Source organism: Colossoma macropomum, unplaced genomic scaffold (genome assembly GCF_904425465.1).
Source record: "Colossoma macropomum unplaced genomic scaffold, Colossoma_macropomum, whole genome shotgun sequence".
NCBI lineage: Eukaryota > Metazoa > Chordata > Actinopteri > Characiformes > Serrasalmidae > Colossoma > Colossoma macropomum.
In genome coordinates this window covers 17,348,954-17,364,393 of record NW_023494793.1, presented here as the reverse complement: position 1 = coordinate 17,364,393, position 15,440 = coordinate 17,348,954, and the positions used below count along the sequence as shown (strand labels likewise).

General features: G+C 35.7%; 1 protein-coding gene across 1 annotated transcript in view; it reads left to right on the top strand.

The window, feature by feature from the left end:
• cacna2d3a (calcium channel, voltage-dependent, alpha 2/delta subunit 3a) overlaps positions 1-15,440 on the top strand; it is a 289,290-nt gene that overhangs the window by 180,932 nt on the left and 92,918 nt on the right. The window contains exons 14-15 of the mRNA XM_036578675.1: positions 5,018-5,035; positions 14,368-14,439. Coding sequence (XP_036434568.1) covers positions 5,018-5,035; positions 14,368-14,439 — 90 coding nt within the window. The remainder of the gene's footprint in view (positions 1-5,017; positions 5,036-14,367; positions 14,440-15,440) is intronic.

The following is a 15,440-nucleotide window of genomic DNA, read 5'->3' as shown; positions in this document are numbered from 1 at the left end:
AAACAACACAAATATTTTTTTCTGAGTTTCATTAAAAGGAGAGTATAATTGGTCTAGCTCAACTGAATTTAGTGTAACATAAGTGAAATATTGAATAAAAATCATAAAAATATATTTGGACCCATTTCTACCAAATTGATTCAAAGGCAGAATTGAAAACACATTTCATACTTTTAATGACTTGGACATGATTATGCTTATTTTAATAAAATAAATAATTTTTAATTTTTATCACTAACAAAATAATCATAACATTACCCAGACTTTACCAAATGTTTTGGCAGTGAATCTTTTTGTAGTGACAATTTTAGCTAATTTTGAGCAGAACTTAAAAATACTAGCCAGTACATGACTTGTAAACACAGTTTTGAACAGTAATATAATAGGCTATGGTGGAGATCCGGGTAGAGTGAGGGATTCTTCACATCTTCTTTTAATCAATTTGAAAAGCTTCTTTCTGGGAGGTGTTTTATGGTACCAAAGGCCACAATGAATATTCTAAAGAATTCTTTTATTCCACAAGCAATTTTTTTGATGGGTTCATAATTTAATTTACATATGTTTGTTTTATGTTGTATGGCGGCACGGTGGCACAGTGGGTAGCGCTGTCGCCTCACAGCAAGAATGGCCTGGGTTCGATTCCCGGCCGGGTGACCAGGGTCATTTCTGTGTGGAGTTTGCCTGTTCTCCCTGTGTCTGCGTGGGTTTCCTCCGGGTCCACAGTCCAAAAACATGCAGTCAGGCTAATTGGACATGCTAAAATTGCCCCTAGGTGTGAGTGTGTGACTGTGTATGTATGTCTGTCTGTCTGCCCTGTGATGGACTGGCGACCTGTCCAGGGTGTATCCTGCCTTCCGCCCAATGACAGCTGGGATAGGCTCCAGCACCCCACCGTGACCCAGAAGGATAAGCGGTTTAGATGATGGATGGATGGATGGATGGATGTTTTATGTTGTTTGTGGGTAAGCATGATTGTTTCATGTTATGATGCAAAGCCAAAGGCAAATTTCCAGAAACAGACAATAACAATCTAGCTTATCTATCTATATTTTTCATTAAAACACATAAAAGTTTACCTAATTGCAGACAATATGTGAAACTCCACTTTAAAATAATTAATTTGGTAGTTTACTGCCTGTACTGTAAACCTGTTGCACTCTTTTTAGTGAGACTTGCTAAGTGTACACTTTAGTGTCTCGTTCACTGTAAAGTATGTGATAATGAAGACACGGGATATAGATCAATTTGACTTTAAAATGAAATCAAATGGATTAGTAGCATAGCAGATTTGTGGGTAAGGCAAATACATAAAAGTAGGTGGTAGAGTGATGCATTACATGGCTTGTAGCACTGCAGTTTACAATAGCTCCAATAATAAAGCAAGTACAGTCTGTCCCTTCTGCCACAATTTTTTGGGTTGTGTCATGCATTATCAAAGCCTTTGTATCTGCACATGCCTCCTGTCTGTCTCTGCAGTATGTTATTCTAACGTAATTGTACAAAAGCATGTTACCTTGCTAAAGCTGTCTAAAAATACCCAGCTTTCCTACAGTAAAATTGTTGGATTTCAATACAGGTCCCATCTTTGCACATTTAGGGGCGGATTTAATAGCATTTTTTTACTGTTGAGATCCTATTTTGGCATTAAAAAGTGGCTGTTGCGATTCACTAAGCAGGTGCAATGGTCCTTTAGCGCCTATAATAACACAAAAGGGGCGTTCAGTGCTTTTTGCTTTTGCCTCATTGCATATGGATTTATAGGAGTTTTGTTCTCAAAGCACAAAATCCTGAGAGGAGTTAATTATAATGAATGACTTACTCTGATTTATCAAGACTGATAGTAAGTACAGACTATGTGCTATTTAACACCTGTGAAAAGCTCATATTATTTTTGGTAGTAACCTCTGCCATTGTACATTTGTAAATGTCTGCATTGTCATATTATTTCTAGTTTGATAACACACACACTTTTTCCAGCATTATCAGTGTACTTTCATTCCACTGAACGGATTCTTTCGTGTCTCCTTTTTTTTTTATTTCTTTATACAGGACATTTCTCTACAACTTCAACCGCTAGTCCTCCTATGTACTGTATATCAGAGTTTCTCAACCTGAGGGCGGTGGACCACCAATGGGCCATGAATCACCCTCCAGGGGTCCGTGGGCATGTTCTCAGGGGGAGAAAGTAGTTCATAGTGGGCTGGTAGAGACATATACATGAAAAATCGCGGTCACAGGCTAATTAAACATCATCAGTCTGAGACAACACAGCCACCGGCGTGCAGTGCAGACAGTTAGCCAGAGATTAAAATAATAGCAAAGATCTGTGATTGATTTTTGCTTTGTACGCTTTGTAGTTATAAACAGGTGGGCCTTGGGGTGGAAAAGGTTGAGAACCCCTGCTGTATATCTTTTATTTCTCTTGTGTGCTGTTTGTATAGAGAAAAGAATTCATTTCAGGAGCACATGTCTTCATTCACAAAAAGACAATAGCCAGTAAGATTCTCATTTTAGCCTCAGGTGTCGTTGTTTTACAGAATTTATTTTCTGTGCACTTTATTTTTTTCCTTATATGTGTATGCTTGACAATTGCATGATCATTTTTGTTTTAAAAGGGTGATTTGCAAGGTGTCCACTTTTCAGTTAATGCCAGGTGTTCTGGAGTAGATAGTTAGCTACTGTACTTGTTTTTTTCCTTATGTGGAAGACCATGTTGCTGTCGCAATGACTTGAGAAAAAAAGACATTTGCATCTCTTTGTCCATGAAAAACAGGATTGATGAAATGGAACAGAGAAATCTGTTTCTCAGCTCATATCTTGTCATTACTGTGTAATAAGGAAAAACAGAGTTTGCTTTACAGTTTTCCGTTATGTGTGAACATTTAGAGAGATTTGCACAAAGTGTTTCTACAGGCTGCAAGATGACAGTGATTAATAACTGCATGGATTGCATTCTAAGTTTTTATTAAAATATGTGCTCTTAACATATTGGAATATTTTAAGAAAATGCACTTCTAATGCACTTCCATCAGGCATTCAATTAATTTGTAATTCCAAATCACATTAAATAATTTGTAAATCCATCAAGCAGCCCAATGTCACTTGGAATCTACTCTCACATGGTTACAAATTCTAAGGTTTGTTCAACCTGAATCAGTTCACAGTAGGGATGCATCATCAGAACCTGCCAAGATTGGATTTCAGTCAATTTGCTATTCTGATTTTGGCTGATCTGTGTTTTATAATGCAAATAATATGAGCCAGGTAAGTGCACTTACACTGCGTTTGAAAGCTGCTACTACACCTATGCCAAAATGTCATAACATAATTATGCATAACTTGCTATGTTAAATAACCAGTAGCCTTCTAAGGCCTTGGTATACTTTCAGCGAAATGTGGTTTTCTTGTGGCTGATCTAGGCATGTGCATTCCGAATAGGCATGTGCATTCTGCCTAAAAGTTAGTGAATGAGTATCCGGTTAACTGCAGGGAAAGAAAAAGCAAAAACAAAAAAAAAGTGAAACAAAAAAACAGACTTCAGCTGAAGTGTAGGCTTACATTTTAGATGATAGCAGTGGAAGTTACAATTTGAAAACATGCTTTATTATTGAAAAATAGCCAATCAGTAGGTTTTCATCTTGGATGAGTAAAAAAAGCTGCCTCTTCAGATGAGCTAATGAGCTAACACTAACCAGTATAATGTTGGATGCCGATGAGGAGACGTCATCTTCTACAAGAGGTCTTTCCTCCTCAATTGATGACGTGTTAGCATGTTACTTTGTCAGTTCCTAGCAAACATCAGCTGAAGTAGTTTAGTTAGGAAAAAGATGTGCCAGAGCACCAACCGAGCACTCTTTGCCTTCTCTGTCACATCTTTAACAACACGTTCTTGGCATCATGCTCATGTTCAGGCTCTCGTATTTCGTAGTAGCAAAGTATAATATATTTTCTCATAAAACTGTGACATTTTACAGTCCTGTTAAAGAGCAAAATTGACATTTGATTGTATAACCTGTGTTCCCGTGATGAAGTGTGACAAATCTCCAAATAGTGATTTCAGTACTTAAATACTGTCATCATAAACGGTTAACCAGGCGCTCAAGTACCCATGCACATTCCTAGGCTGATCCATTTTTGATGGACGGCGTGCTTTTTTGTACTGACCAATCACAGGCATTGTCACTTAGTGCATTAATCTGCGCAGTGAGCAAAACCTCTGCAGTTACATTATGTTGGTTGCCAAAACCAGGTGAGATTAACAGAAAGAGGTCAGAAAGGCCAGGTGAGAAATAACATTATTTTAGATTTTATTAAATAGTTTATAGTATTATTTTATGAAGTTTAATGGTTAAGTAATATCTCAATTAATTATAAAATAATGAAAGTAATTTTAAATAGCATGTTATTTTAGATTTTATGAAATCGTTTATTAATGGGTTAATTAATCACAGCAATTTATTGAAGTCTATTATAATGTCAAATAAAGTCTTTAAATTTGTCCTTTAAAACTAAATTATTCATCAAAACATTATTAGGACAAACATTAGAATAAAACCATCACACAGCCATTAAATAAAGCCTCATGTTAACATTTGACATTGTTTAAATATTAATTAATAATTCATTAATAAGCTTCCTAATAATATCTAATATCTAAAACAGTTATAATTTCTGTCATTAGCTAATTATTAATGGAGACATAACTTAAGTATTGGGTAATGATTATAAACTACTTAATAAAATCTAAAGTAGGGTTAGTCCTTATTATAATAATACTTATTACTCTCCTAAGTATCGTTAATTGATGTACTCTGACTGTAAAGTGTTACCAATAAAAGTCATCCAAAAAATCTGCCATCAGCCAATTTGGCTAGAAAGGAATCGCAATTGGAATCTGCCATAAAGAGTCATGATCGGTGCATTCCTAGTTCAGAGACTGATTATTTACAGTCACATACAAACTCACAAACTCATGTGATATTTTGTCTCTGTTTTCTTGTTTAAACTTTTGTCTTAGCTTCCTCAGGCTCAAAAGGTAACGTTATCTTCCAAAACCTTCATTATGCTGTGAGTGTAATCTCACTGTGTTTACGTCTGTACGTCTGTTCCAGCTCACAGCTAAGACACAGGCTATATCCATGATGTTTTACAAGCGTGTTTTGAGAGAACATGTACATTAACTCATTCTCTGAGTTGTGCAATGTAATAGTAACCATGTATGCTTTCATGATTTACCATTGCTTTGTGTGTTACGGTGTCTAATGTCTTTGCCATTCACACCCGTGGCTTCTGTAACTGAATGTTTTCATGGCTGTGTGTGGACCATGCATATTGTGTTCCTATTTAACAGTATATGCATGTCTATATTTGTTTTCTGTATTCTTGATGACCACACATGCAGTCGTAGACATAATCTTATTCTTTGCATTCAGAAGAGTGATGCTGTTATCCATCATGTTGTGTATTACTGTACATTATCCATGGCTTTGTGACAGTGGTACAGTTTGTGTGTATGAGAGTATCAAGAAAATTACGTTAGCATACCAGATGTGCATGTTACATGCACATGCTGGTGACTTTTGTTTTTTTTCCAGAAAGACAAAATGATAATTTTAAAATTCCACTGAATGTTGATTAGTGCCTGTTAAAGGGGAATTACAACAACTCTTTATATGGTTAAGACTAAGATTGGTTAGAGTCATTTAGAGTAGTTTGATGTGAGAGGTGCCATTCGAGAGAAACTTCTTGAATCAGAATTGTTTACAGTGGTGGTGATAGGAACCAGACCTCTATAGAGTTTAATGTCTCTAAAAGCTGCTTTACTTTTAGTTGTCAATTTACTAGTATTTTACTATCAACGCTACATTAAAAAAAGCTTAGAAGACGTGTAGGTTCACTGGTTGTTTTGGATAGTAAGTAAAATTATTATATTTACATTGTAGACATTGTGTCCCTGGTCAATAAGTTTCTCTACAATGAACACTTTTATATCAAAGCACTCAGAATTTATACGTTATTGGCTGAATTATGAAGGCATTTTGAAAAATCAGTGGAATTCCCTTTTATGCTTTTATTATGCATATTTAGGTCAGTGTCTGTACCACACAGTGCTTGCATAATACCTGTAAAGAACTGATTGTTATAGGCCTGTGTCTGCTGAAGCTAAATTGAGTTACCACCGTAACAGCCTCTAGTGGTGGTAAAAATTAATTTACTGCTGGTTTAAAAAACCTTTCCTTATTGAATTACTTTATGCAAACCATGGCAAGACACTAGTATTCCCACACGTTTGTGGAACATGAAAGGTGGCTGTTGAGGTGTGCTGGTTAAATGTACTCGGATGAGGCTGAGTATTTTATGCTGCTGCGGCAGGTAGATATCATGCCTGTACAATAAGCCATACAGTGGTACAGTGTAAGGTTTAGGACATCCTCAGACCACAACAGCAGGTTTCAGACATTAGACCATACAGCTTTGAGTTTTGGGAAAAACACATGAGTAAAAACATATCTCCGCTCTCGTACGTCAGGCCAAATGGACTGTTTTAAATGGTGTCACGCAAAATGGCTTCAGAGAAAAGACAACAGGCTCAGCTGCAAACTCTCAGATGGTTTGTATGACATTCATAATTCTGTTCTTTCTTACTAGATTGGTTACAGTTTTGTGGCCACATTAAAGATGTCAATAAACTACAACCACAAATTTAACTGTAACTATTTAACCATTTTATAAATTTAACTATTATAATGCTCTTTTATTTGACAAAGATTAAGTTTCAACTCACACGCTATCGTAAAATAGCCTTTGTGGAAACAAAAAAATGAAAGCTAAAGCAAATAACTAACTTTCTACACAATTGTACAATCACAGAGAATCCAAGTAGTAGTCTTAACACATATGAAACTATCAATTCTAAGAGAAACAGACAGAAGTTTAAAGGTAGTCACAGAATTATCACTGTAAACTATGTTTGCTGCATTTGCTTGCTAGTGTGCTTTCTCTGTTTATGTTGCCCAGACTTGAAGAGAGCAGACTATTCAACCAGGAACAGTTTTGATAAAAGCTATAGGGGTAATAAGTAGAACGCTTCACCCAAGATTAGGACCACCTATTTAACACCAAAAGGGAAGAATATATGGCAAAATACATGTAGATTGGAAAGTTATTTATAGGACCTATTTGTACATACATATTGGAGGTTAAAATCAACATTAACTTAATTAGAAAGTGCAAAGTTTCCTTTAAAGTGGTGTGCACACCTTGTATTCTTATGCTCAAAAATCATAATTCACATTGCAAGCTGTCTGCTAAATCTGCTAGCACACACATTTAATTTATGAACATGCCCAACAGCTATCATAGAGAGTCAGGTAACATTTATCACTAGCGTTAGCACTGGACATCTGCAGGCCCATATGTTTGGCAGGAGAGAGCGCTAATGCTAACTGAGAACCTCTCGCTTCATCAGATCAGTTCACGACTGTCAAATTGCTGTCGCACACGGATAGCTACACTGAGTATGAATAAAACAGACTTCAGTAGTGATTTTCCCACTTTTAATTAATTTTTCATCAGCATAATTGTTCCCTGAAGGGAAATGAATACTGCATTTCATATCCAAACAGATAAGGATAATAGATATATTAGCAGTATCTCAAGGTCTGTGATCTAGAATGTATTTTTCATATTCAGTATTTTATTAATTGTTTTTCGAGTGATAAAAGGTTAGGCTGTGATTTTCAAGCTGATTAGTAATGCGATATAATTTGAATTATAATAGCTGATGTGACCCTTTTTTATTGTGATTGGGTCAGACTCTTTTTTTTCTTTTCCAGATTATTTCATTCAAATTGCTTTTGGGGTTTTGAACTCTGCTTGAAATTAGTTGTTCTTTTGCTTGCTAGGCTAGCATTCACCCGCTAGTTTTCTTTTGCTCTGACTTGAAAAAAGCAGGCGATCTTTTAATTGCCTAACGTTTCAAAAACGTATATTTATGAAAAAGATTTTGACCCACGTTTCATTTACACATAATATCATTGTTTAAGAACAGCCAACATGCAGCATTTCAACCCAGCATCAGAGTGGGACTTCTCAGACTGGGAGTGACATGATGCAGACCAGCCCAACCTAATCTCTATACTTACACACACACACACACACACACACACACACACACAGCATTGCCTTCCTACAAAATAACTTATTCTAAAATCTGCATGTTTTCATCTTTTTTCTTACTCCCATTTATTATTTATAAGCTACACTGAGAGAACCGTGGTGGCTAGCTAGTGATAAAATGACTGTCAAAAGCTTTTTTCTTAAATGTGACATAATCATGACAGTCAATATGCTACAAACTAAAGCTAGCTAAGTGAGTTAAGGTCCGGATTTCTCACAGCCCACCTGCTCAATGATAAGTCCTCGTCCTCTTGAAGTAGCTTTTTTATTTTATTCTTGTATTCTCAGTGCCACCTTGTGTTTTTTGCAGTACTTGCTGCTGCTGTCCATCTTCTCTTGATTCACAAATGAAGTTTACTACATTGGTAGTGCAAAAAATATAATAAAATGAATTTTATATGCTAATCTCTCAAGTTTCTTGTTTTTTTTCAATTTCCATTCCACCTTAAATAGTGCAGCAGTTATACGCCCGTGCATTCACCCACCTGAATGTAACTGCTACATCATTTAAGATAGAACAGGAAATTAGAGTAAGAAGCTAACTTCAGCTTCGTCTAATCTCTACCTACTGTATGAGACTCAGTTACAATCGGCAAACTGGGGCTGCACCACTTGAGCATTTACCACTTTTAACTCCTAAATTACTACAGGTGTACGCCTGGATGTAACATTTATAGTTTGTCTGAGTGTTCTTGGGCTTGTATGCGTGAGTTTGTACATTAGCTCACAGTAACCGGCGCAAAGCACTACTGGCCTTGATTCTGATTTGCCTGATTGCCACTTGGATGGCTGGAAGATTTGTCTGATTTTAGTCATGTTTCTATCTGATGTTCTTCAGAATTGATTAGTTTCTAACTCAAGAAAATGTTCAAGCAGGAATTGTTTTTCTTCTAATTTTACTGACTAAGTAAAAACTGTGAATCAGCCAGTTTCTGATTCATTGTAACTTGTAATCAGCTTGTGTATCAGATGCAAGATAGTGAATCAGACACTATCAGATGCAGTGAGAGTTGTTAAGAGTTTGGCTGGGGCTGGTGATTAATGGCTGGTGCAGTTGTGGTTCCCCTTGAGTGGAGGCTGTGAGTGCGGAACGTCCTCTAAGCTCTCGAAGTGCCTCAGAATCCCGACCACAGCCCACTGCCACCATCCATCATCCTACAGCTCATTTAGCTTTGTTTTCCACCAGCCAGGATAAACTGACTTTGAATAGTTCATGTGAGAGTAAGAAAAAACAGCATTGGTGTAGAATGTGTTGATGATGGAGGAAGTAGCAGAAGTATAACAAGGTGGTAGCTATATATGATCTCTCGCTTCCTACACTTATTAGAAGGTAATATGGACAAAATAATAGTACTGCGGTTATATTGCAACATACAGTACTGCGCAAAAGTTACAGTTCACCCTGTCAGTCATTTAATTTCCAGTCAAAATGGCTTAAAGTACAAATTATTCAAATTTCAGTGCCAGAAAAAATAGAAAACATATTTAATAGAAAATTACACATAAGCTTCAACGATAAATAGAATATAAAATGTTTCATTATCTTTATTGCAGCATTCTTTTCAGGAGACTTGGTTTCAGCTTTACAAAGAGTTGGTGAATTTCTCTGCTTCTCAAATATTGTAATTGTAATATTCTCGAATTTTACAAATTTATAGTCCTCAGCCCATAAAATCTTACTTTATATCTCAGATATCCAGTTTCACTGTTATTTTATATATATATATATATATATATATATATATATATATGTATGTATATATATATTTATATATATATATAGTATATGATATATATATATATATAGTCTATTCCTTTTCTCAGTAATGGCTTTCAGACCCACGGTGTAGAAGGATGGACACAAACACCTGTGGATTTTTCAGATCTGAAGCAAGAGTGGAGCTTGATTTTCTCCTCTCTCTCAAAGATGAAGAGTACTGTTTATGTGATGACAGTTTTGATGGTCTACCAGGTCTTGCACAGTTGTTAGGTGTCACATTTTCTCTATATCTTTTAATACATTTTGAACTCTAATTTTGTGAACTGCTTTTTTTCACTTATTTCTTTTGTCTTTCCCTTTCCTTATGCAAGTGGACTGTACCTAATAACCTCAGAATAAACTCCTTTAGCCATTTCAGATGCACATTAGGAAGAAATCTGAAGTCAGCTAAGGTGTGTTTGGGTAGTTGTAGTGTCTCTTTGAAGGGGAACATATGACACCTTTGGGAACAGCTTTTGTTGGGAGCTGTAACTGGTTGGTAAGACTGAAAGGATTGAAGAGTTAAATGGGGCAGTAGGGTACACAAAAATAAAACGTGGACAAATTAAATACTGTTAGATTTGATATTATACTTAGTGTTAGAGGCTTCATTGTAATTTTCTGTAAAATATGTTTCCTGCTTTTTTCTGACCCCGAAAAGTAATAACTTAATGGTCATTTTGACTTGACATTTTGCACAGTACTATATTGCAGTTTGCCCTACAGTATATTAAAATGCTTTAGAAAATAATGTGACAAGGGTAATGATGATGATGGGTACCTTGTTTTATCAAAGCACCCACAGAAACACTCATCTGGATCTATGATTGTTCCAGATGATTGTTCACAGCACACAGCAAAAAACATTGTAATTAGTTACAGGCCTTATTTTCGTATTGCAATCTTCTGCAGTATCAGTATTACAGTCCAGTATCAGAATAATGATTAACTAAGGATTAATTGTGCCAGCCCTTTGCCTATGCTGTACAGTTTGTTCGTTCATCTGAGGATTCCTCCCTTTGCCTTACCCTCTTGCCTCAGCCATTATTAAGCTGCAGCATCATGGGAACGAAGGTTGTCACGGTCACCAGAGCTCCATCCGTCATGGAGACCTACATTCTGTGGTGGCAGCTGATGGTCCAATGGGAAAAAAGGTCCAGCATCCCTGTCCCATGCTCCCTGTACAGTAGCTGTGTATGACAGAGCTCAGCTCTGATCTCCATCCCTCACTGACCCAGAAGCTCTAAGCTCCACTTACTTTTTCAGAGCTTCAAGATTGTGTGTGGCGTTTTTCGAGACTAGTAGGCTCTTTCCTTTTGTACTCACTGCATTAGACACTAACCTCTTAATGCAAAGGCCAAATTATTCAAATTTAAGGCTAATTCAAGGCTATTCAGATTCAATTTGGGTTTTGGTAATGGCAGACACAATTACTCTTTTAAACTTTTTAAAACTTTGATTAAAGATTGACCTTCTCAATAAACTAGGAGTTTGCATGATGATCATGCATATTTCAAATTCTCATACTGGTCTTTCTTACAGTATGAAACAGCCTGATAAGCATACATTTGTAGGTTTTTTTTCCACATAGTGTTTTTATTTATGTTTTTATTACATGTTTTTAAAGAATTCCTAGTTTATCTTTTCCAGAAAAGTTTTTTTGGAATCTTTGAAAGGCCGTTCAGATATGTTCATTTTTTCACAATTGCCTGACCTTTGGTTTAAAAAAAAAAAAAACTTGATTTTACTTGACTTTACTTGATTGATCATCAGAATAATCAATAGATCACTTAAGTACCAGTGCAATTGACAATCGAGAGTGGCTGCCCCTAGTTTTGATGTCTTCTTGATAGAAGTTGTTGGAAATATTGTACATTTGATATTTATATAAAAAAGTTCTGATAAACAAAAATTTCTTGGAGAGTACATTTTAGATCCTTTATAGATAGATTACCTTTAATTTATATCTTAACCTTAAATCTCACTACAGAGATTAAATAACACTACAGAGAACAATTATTTCTATAACAAGAATAATAATAAATTATTTAGGTATTTATTTATAGAGCACTTTTCACAGCTCACAGTGCTTTACAGACAGATAATGAAGCTTAACAGTAGTAGAATAAACTGAGTATTAATTTAAAATCATATAAGGCAATGAAACAGACCAAATTAAACAGATAAATACCAAAGAGATGTAGGATTTTAATTAAATGCTAAGTTTAAGCGATCAAAGTTTAAGAGGTTTTCAAAAGACAGATCTTTGCTGTCTAATAAAAGGTGGAACTGAGTTCCACAGTTTAGAAGCATAATAACCAAAAGAGGCTTCTCAACATGAACAGACCGACATTCTGTGAGGTAAGCGGGTCCTTTAAGGTCATTTAGAGCCTTGAACACTAGCAGCAGAACTTTAAAATCCATCCTAAGAGATACAGGCAGCCAGTGCAGTTCTTTCAAAACGGGAGTGATATGGAAGCCCAGTAAAAAGAGTGTTACAGTCATCAACTCTGCATGTAACAAGTTTCTCTGCATCGCTCTGAGATTTAAAGGCTGAACTTCAGCGACATTTTTCAAAAGATAAAATGCTACTTTAGTGACTGTGTGGGATAAAACAGAGCTCAGAGTCCAAGATTACACCCAGGTTTTGTACATCAGGCCTGTTATACAAAGCTACAGAACCTTTTCATACAGCATTTTTTTCTGAGTTTTAGTACCAGGAATCAGCATTTCCGTTTTTCATGATTTAGTTGTAGAACAAAATTGCGACGTCCACTAAGAAATATCTGACACACAGCTGGAAAGCCTACCACCAAACGTTTGTGTGTCAGAAGGAATGGAAATGTGGTTTAATTGCATGTCATCAACATAGCTATGAATATTGATATTATGTTTCCTGATGATATCACCTATAGGTAACATGTACAAAGACAAAACTGAAGCTTATGGGACTCCACAAGAAATGTTAAGGTTTTTTGACGAATGATTTCCAAGAACTGTCAAAAAATGTAAAAAGCTAAATGTAACAAACAGTGAATGAGCGAACACAGAAACATGTTTCAAATTAGTTGAAAATGGCGTCAACCTGATATGAATACAAATGCAGTAAAATTAAATAAAACACAGACACATCCTCAACAGAGAACACATGCAAAATTACTGTTTATTTGCTGAATTATCACATTGGCAGAACAAATAAGGCATAAAATGTGGCCTGTGCAAAAGTTATGGCATAGTTAAAAAACCTTTTTTCCAAAATATTAAACACAGCAAATAAATAGAATGTGTGCATATTTAAGTGTGTTTTCTGTGTGTAAGAACGTGTTAATTTTAATCTTTGAGGAGTGTGACATTGAATTTTATGATGCATTATCACATCCTACTGGGATTTCTTGCTCATGAGCATTTTCAAGTCATGTTTGCATTCTCGTGTGAACAGAGAGATTTTCGAAAACATTGTTTGTGTGGACAAAGATTTTAAAATGAAAAACAAAGACTATGTTTATGTTTTAGACTATATGTGTCTGTATGTGGACGAGGTCTCAGAGGGGTTCAGGCTTCTTTCATTGTTGATGGTAATGACTGTCCCACCTTTGCCAGTCATCACACACTAATGACTCCGGCTCTCTAGCAGCTGTCCCTCATTCATGCCTGAGACGCCACCAGTGACGTTTCGCATTCTGAGCCCTTACAGGAAAAGCGCCCAGTTGATTCTCAGCAACCATACCAGCATTAAGTTACTCTGGCTTTAAACTACACAAGTGCTTTGAATTAAATTGAGGTGCATCATCTGTGTGTTTCTCAGTTATGGGCTCTCTGACTGAACACCTGGTGCACTAAGCCATTGCAGGGCTTCATTATTATGCTATGCTGGCATGGTCACATAATCACCATGTAGAAAAGACAGCTGATTTATATTCTCTAGTCAGTGTTGGTAGCCCAATGATATGTGATCTCACTGATCCATACGAAAATAGGCCTGTATTTTTTTTACATTGATATTTTCTCATCGTTAACATTGGCTTGGTTCACTTTCTGTTTTTTATTGATCCAGTCTTGAGCCGAAGCGGAGTCCTATTACTGATGTTATTTTTGTAAGCTTGGTCAGTTTCACAGTAGATCAAAGATTTAAGAAGGGAACAAATAAAACCTGAGCAATAATGGGCATTTTGCCCCATCTGAGAAGGACTAATGGAAATTTATGTAAACCACTTCATTTATTACTTTTAGAGTATATTGTCTATATTAGTCCCTTCAGCTCTGTGGTCTGTGTATACATGAAAGTATCGTGCCAATTTATGCACCTCTTTCATAGTGAATCAAGTATTTCCATACAATAGTGTTTTCTGCCTACTTACATGCATATTTACCCCATGTTCCAAACCTTTTCTTTTTTACTTAAATTTCCTTTTTCTCTCACTCTTCTCTAGTTGGAGGATAATCAGGGACCTGTATTGATGACCACAGTGGCCATGCCTGTATTCAGCACAAAGAATGAGACAGTGAGTATTGAATGAATAGTGTGGCATAATTGTATTCTCAACTACCCTGTTTGCTTTGTTTGGGTGTAGTAACTTGTGCCTTGCCTTTACTAAGGGATTAATAAAAGCCCAATCACTGTTGAAAATAGATAATGACAGATTTTTTGTCCTTAATTGTCTTTAGTCATCACAGCTTCCACACTTCTAGATTTGCCCAGAGAAAAACACTACTTTCAGATTATGCTACATTCGACAGAACCTCAAAAAAAGTAATTTTTTAACTGACTTGGACTAAAATAATTTTGCTTTGAATGACCCTTTACCTAAATTATTTAAATTTTATTAAAACAAATGACTGAGCGTTCCATTTAGTCACAATCAAACAATCATAACACTACCAAAACTTTACCAAATCATAATATTTTTCATTAAAAACAAAAAAATACAGAATACTCTTGACAGTTATTAAGGTTACACACTGATTTTCTACTTTAAAACAGTCAGATCTAAGTGCTCACCATGTGGCTCTGAGGAACAAGGATGCAGTCTCACTTCCTGATCTAAAATAAGGACTAAAATTCTGTGTTTTAATAGTGATGTGTAAACATGGGCCAGCATTTTTTCATTACAAAAATTAAACTCTGATGAATCTTTCAACTTCACTTTAAAAGAAATCAAAAAGATCTTTTAAAAAACAACATTGAGAAAAAAATGTAAATATTATTTCTGTTAGTTAAAATTTAGGGGTTAAGGTTTGGGACAGACACCTCCCAATTGAAAATGCCCTATTAATGATGATTTGGTATATGTTTAGCTTATTACCTAATAATGCCTTGGGTTTAAATAGAGTTTGAACTGATTCTGTCGAATGGTCCATATGTATGTTGTGTTAGTTTTATCCTGGTTATTAATAAGTAATATTAGCCCCGCTATTAGCTTGACACTGACATAACATTGCAATTCCTGTGTTCTCCACAAACTACAGGATGCTGAATCATGAATATTAAATGGTTAATGTTTAA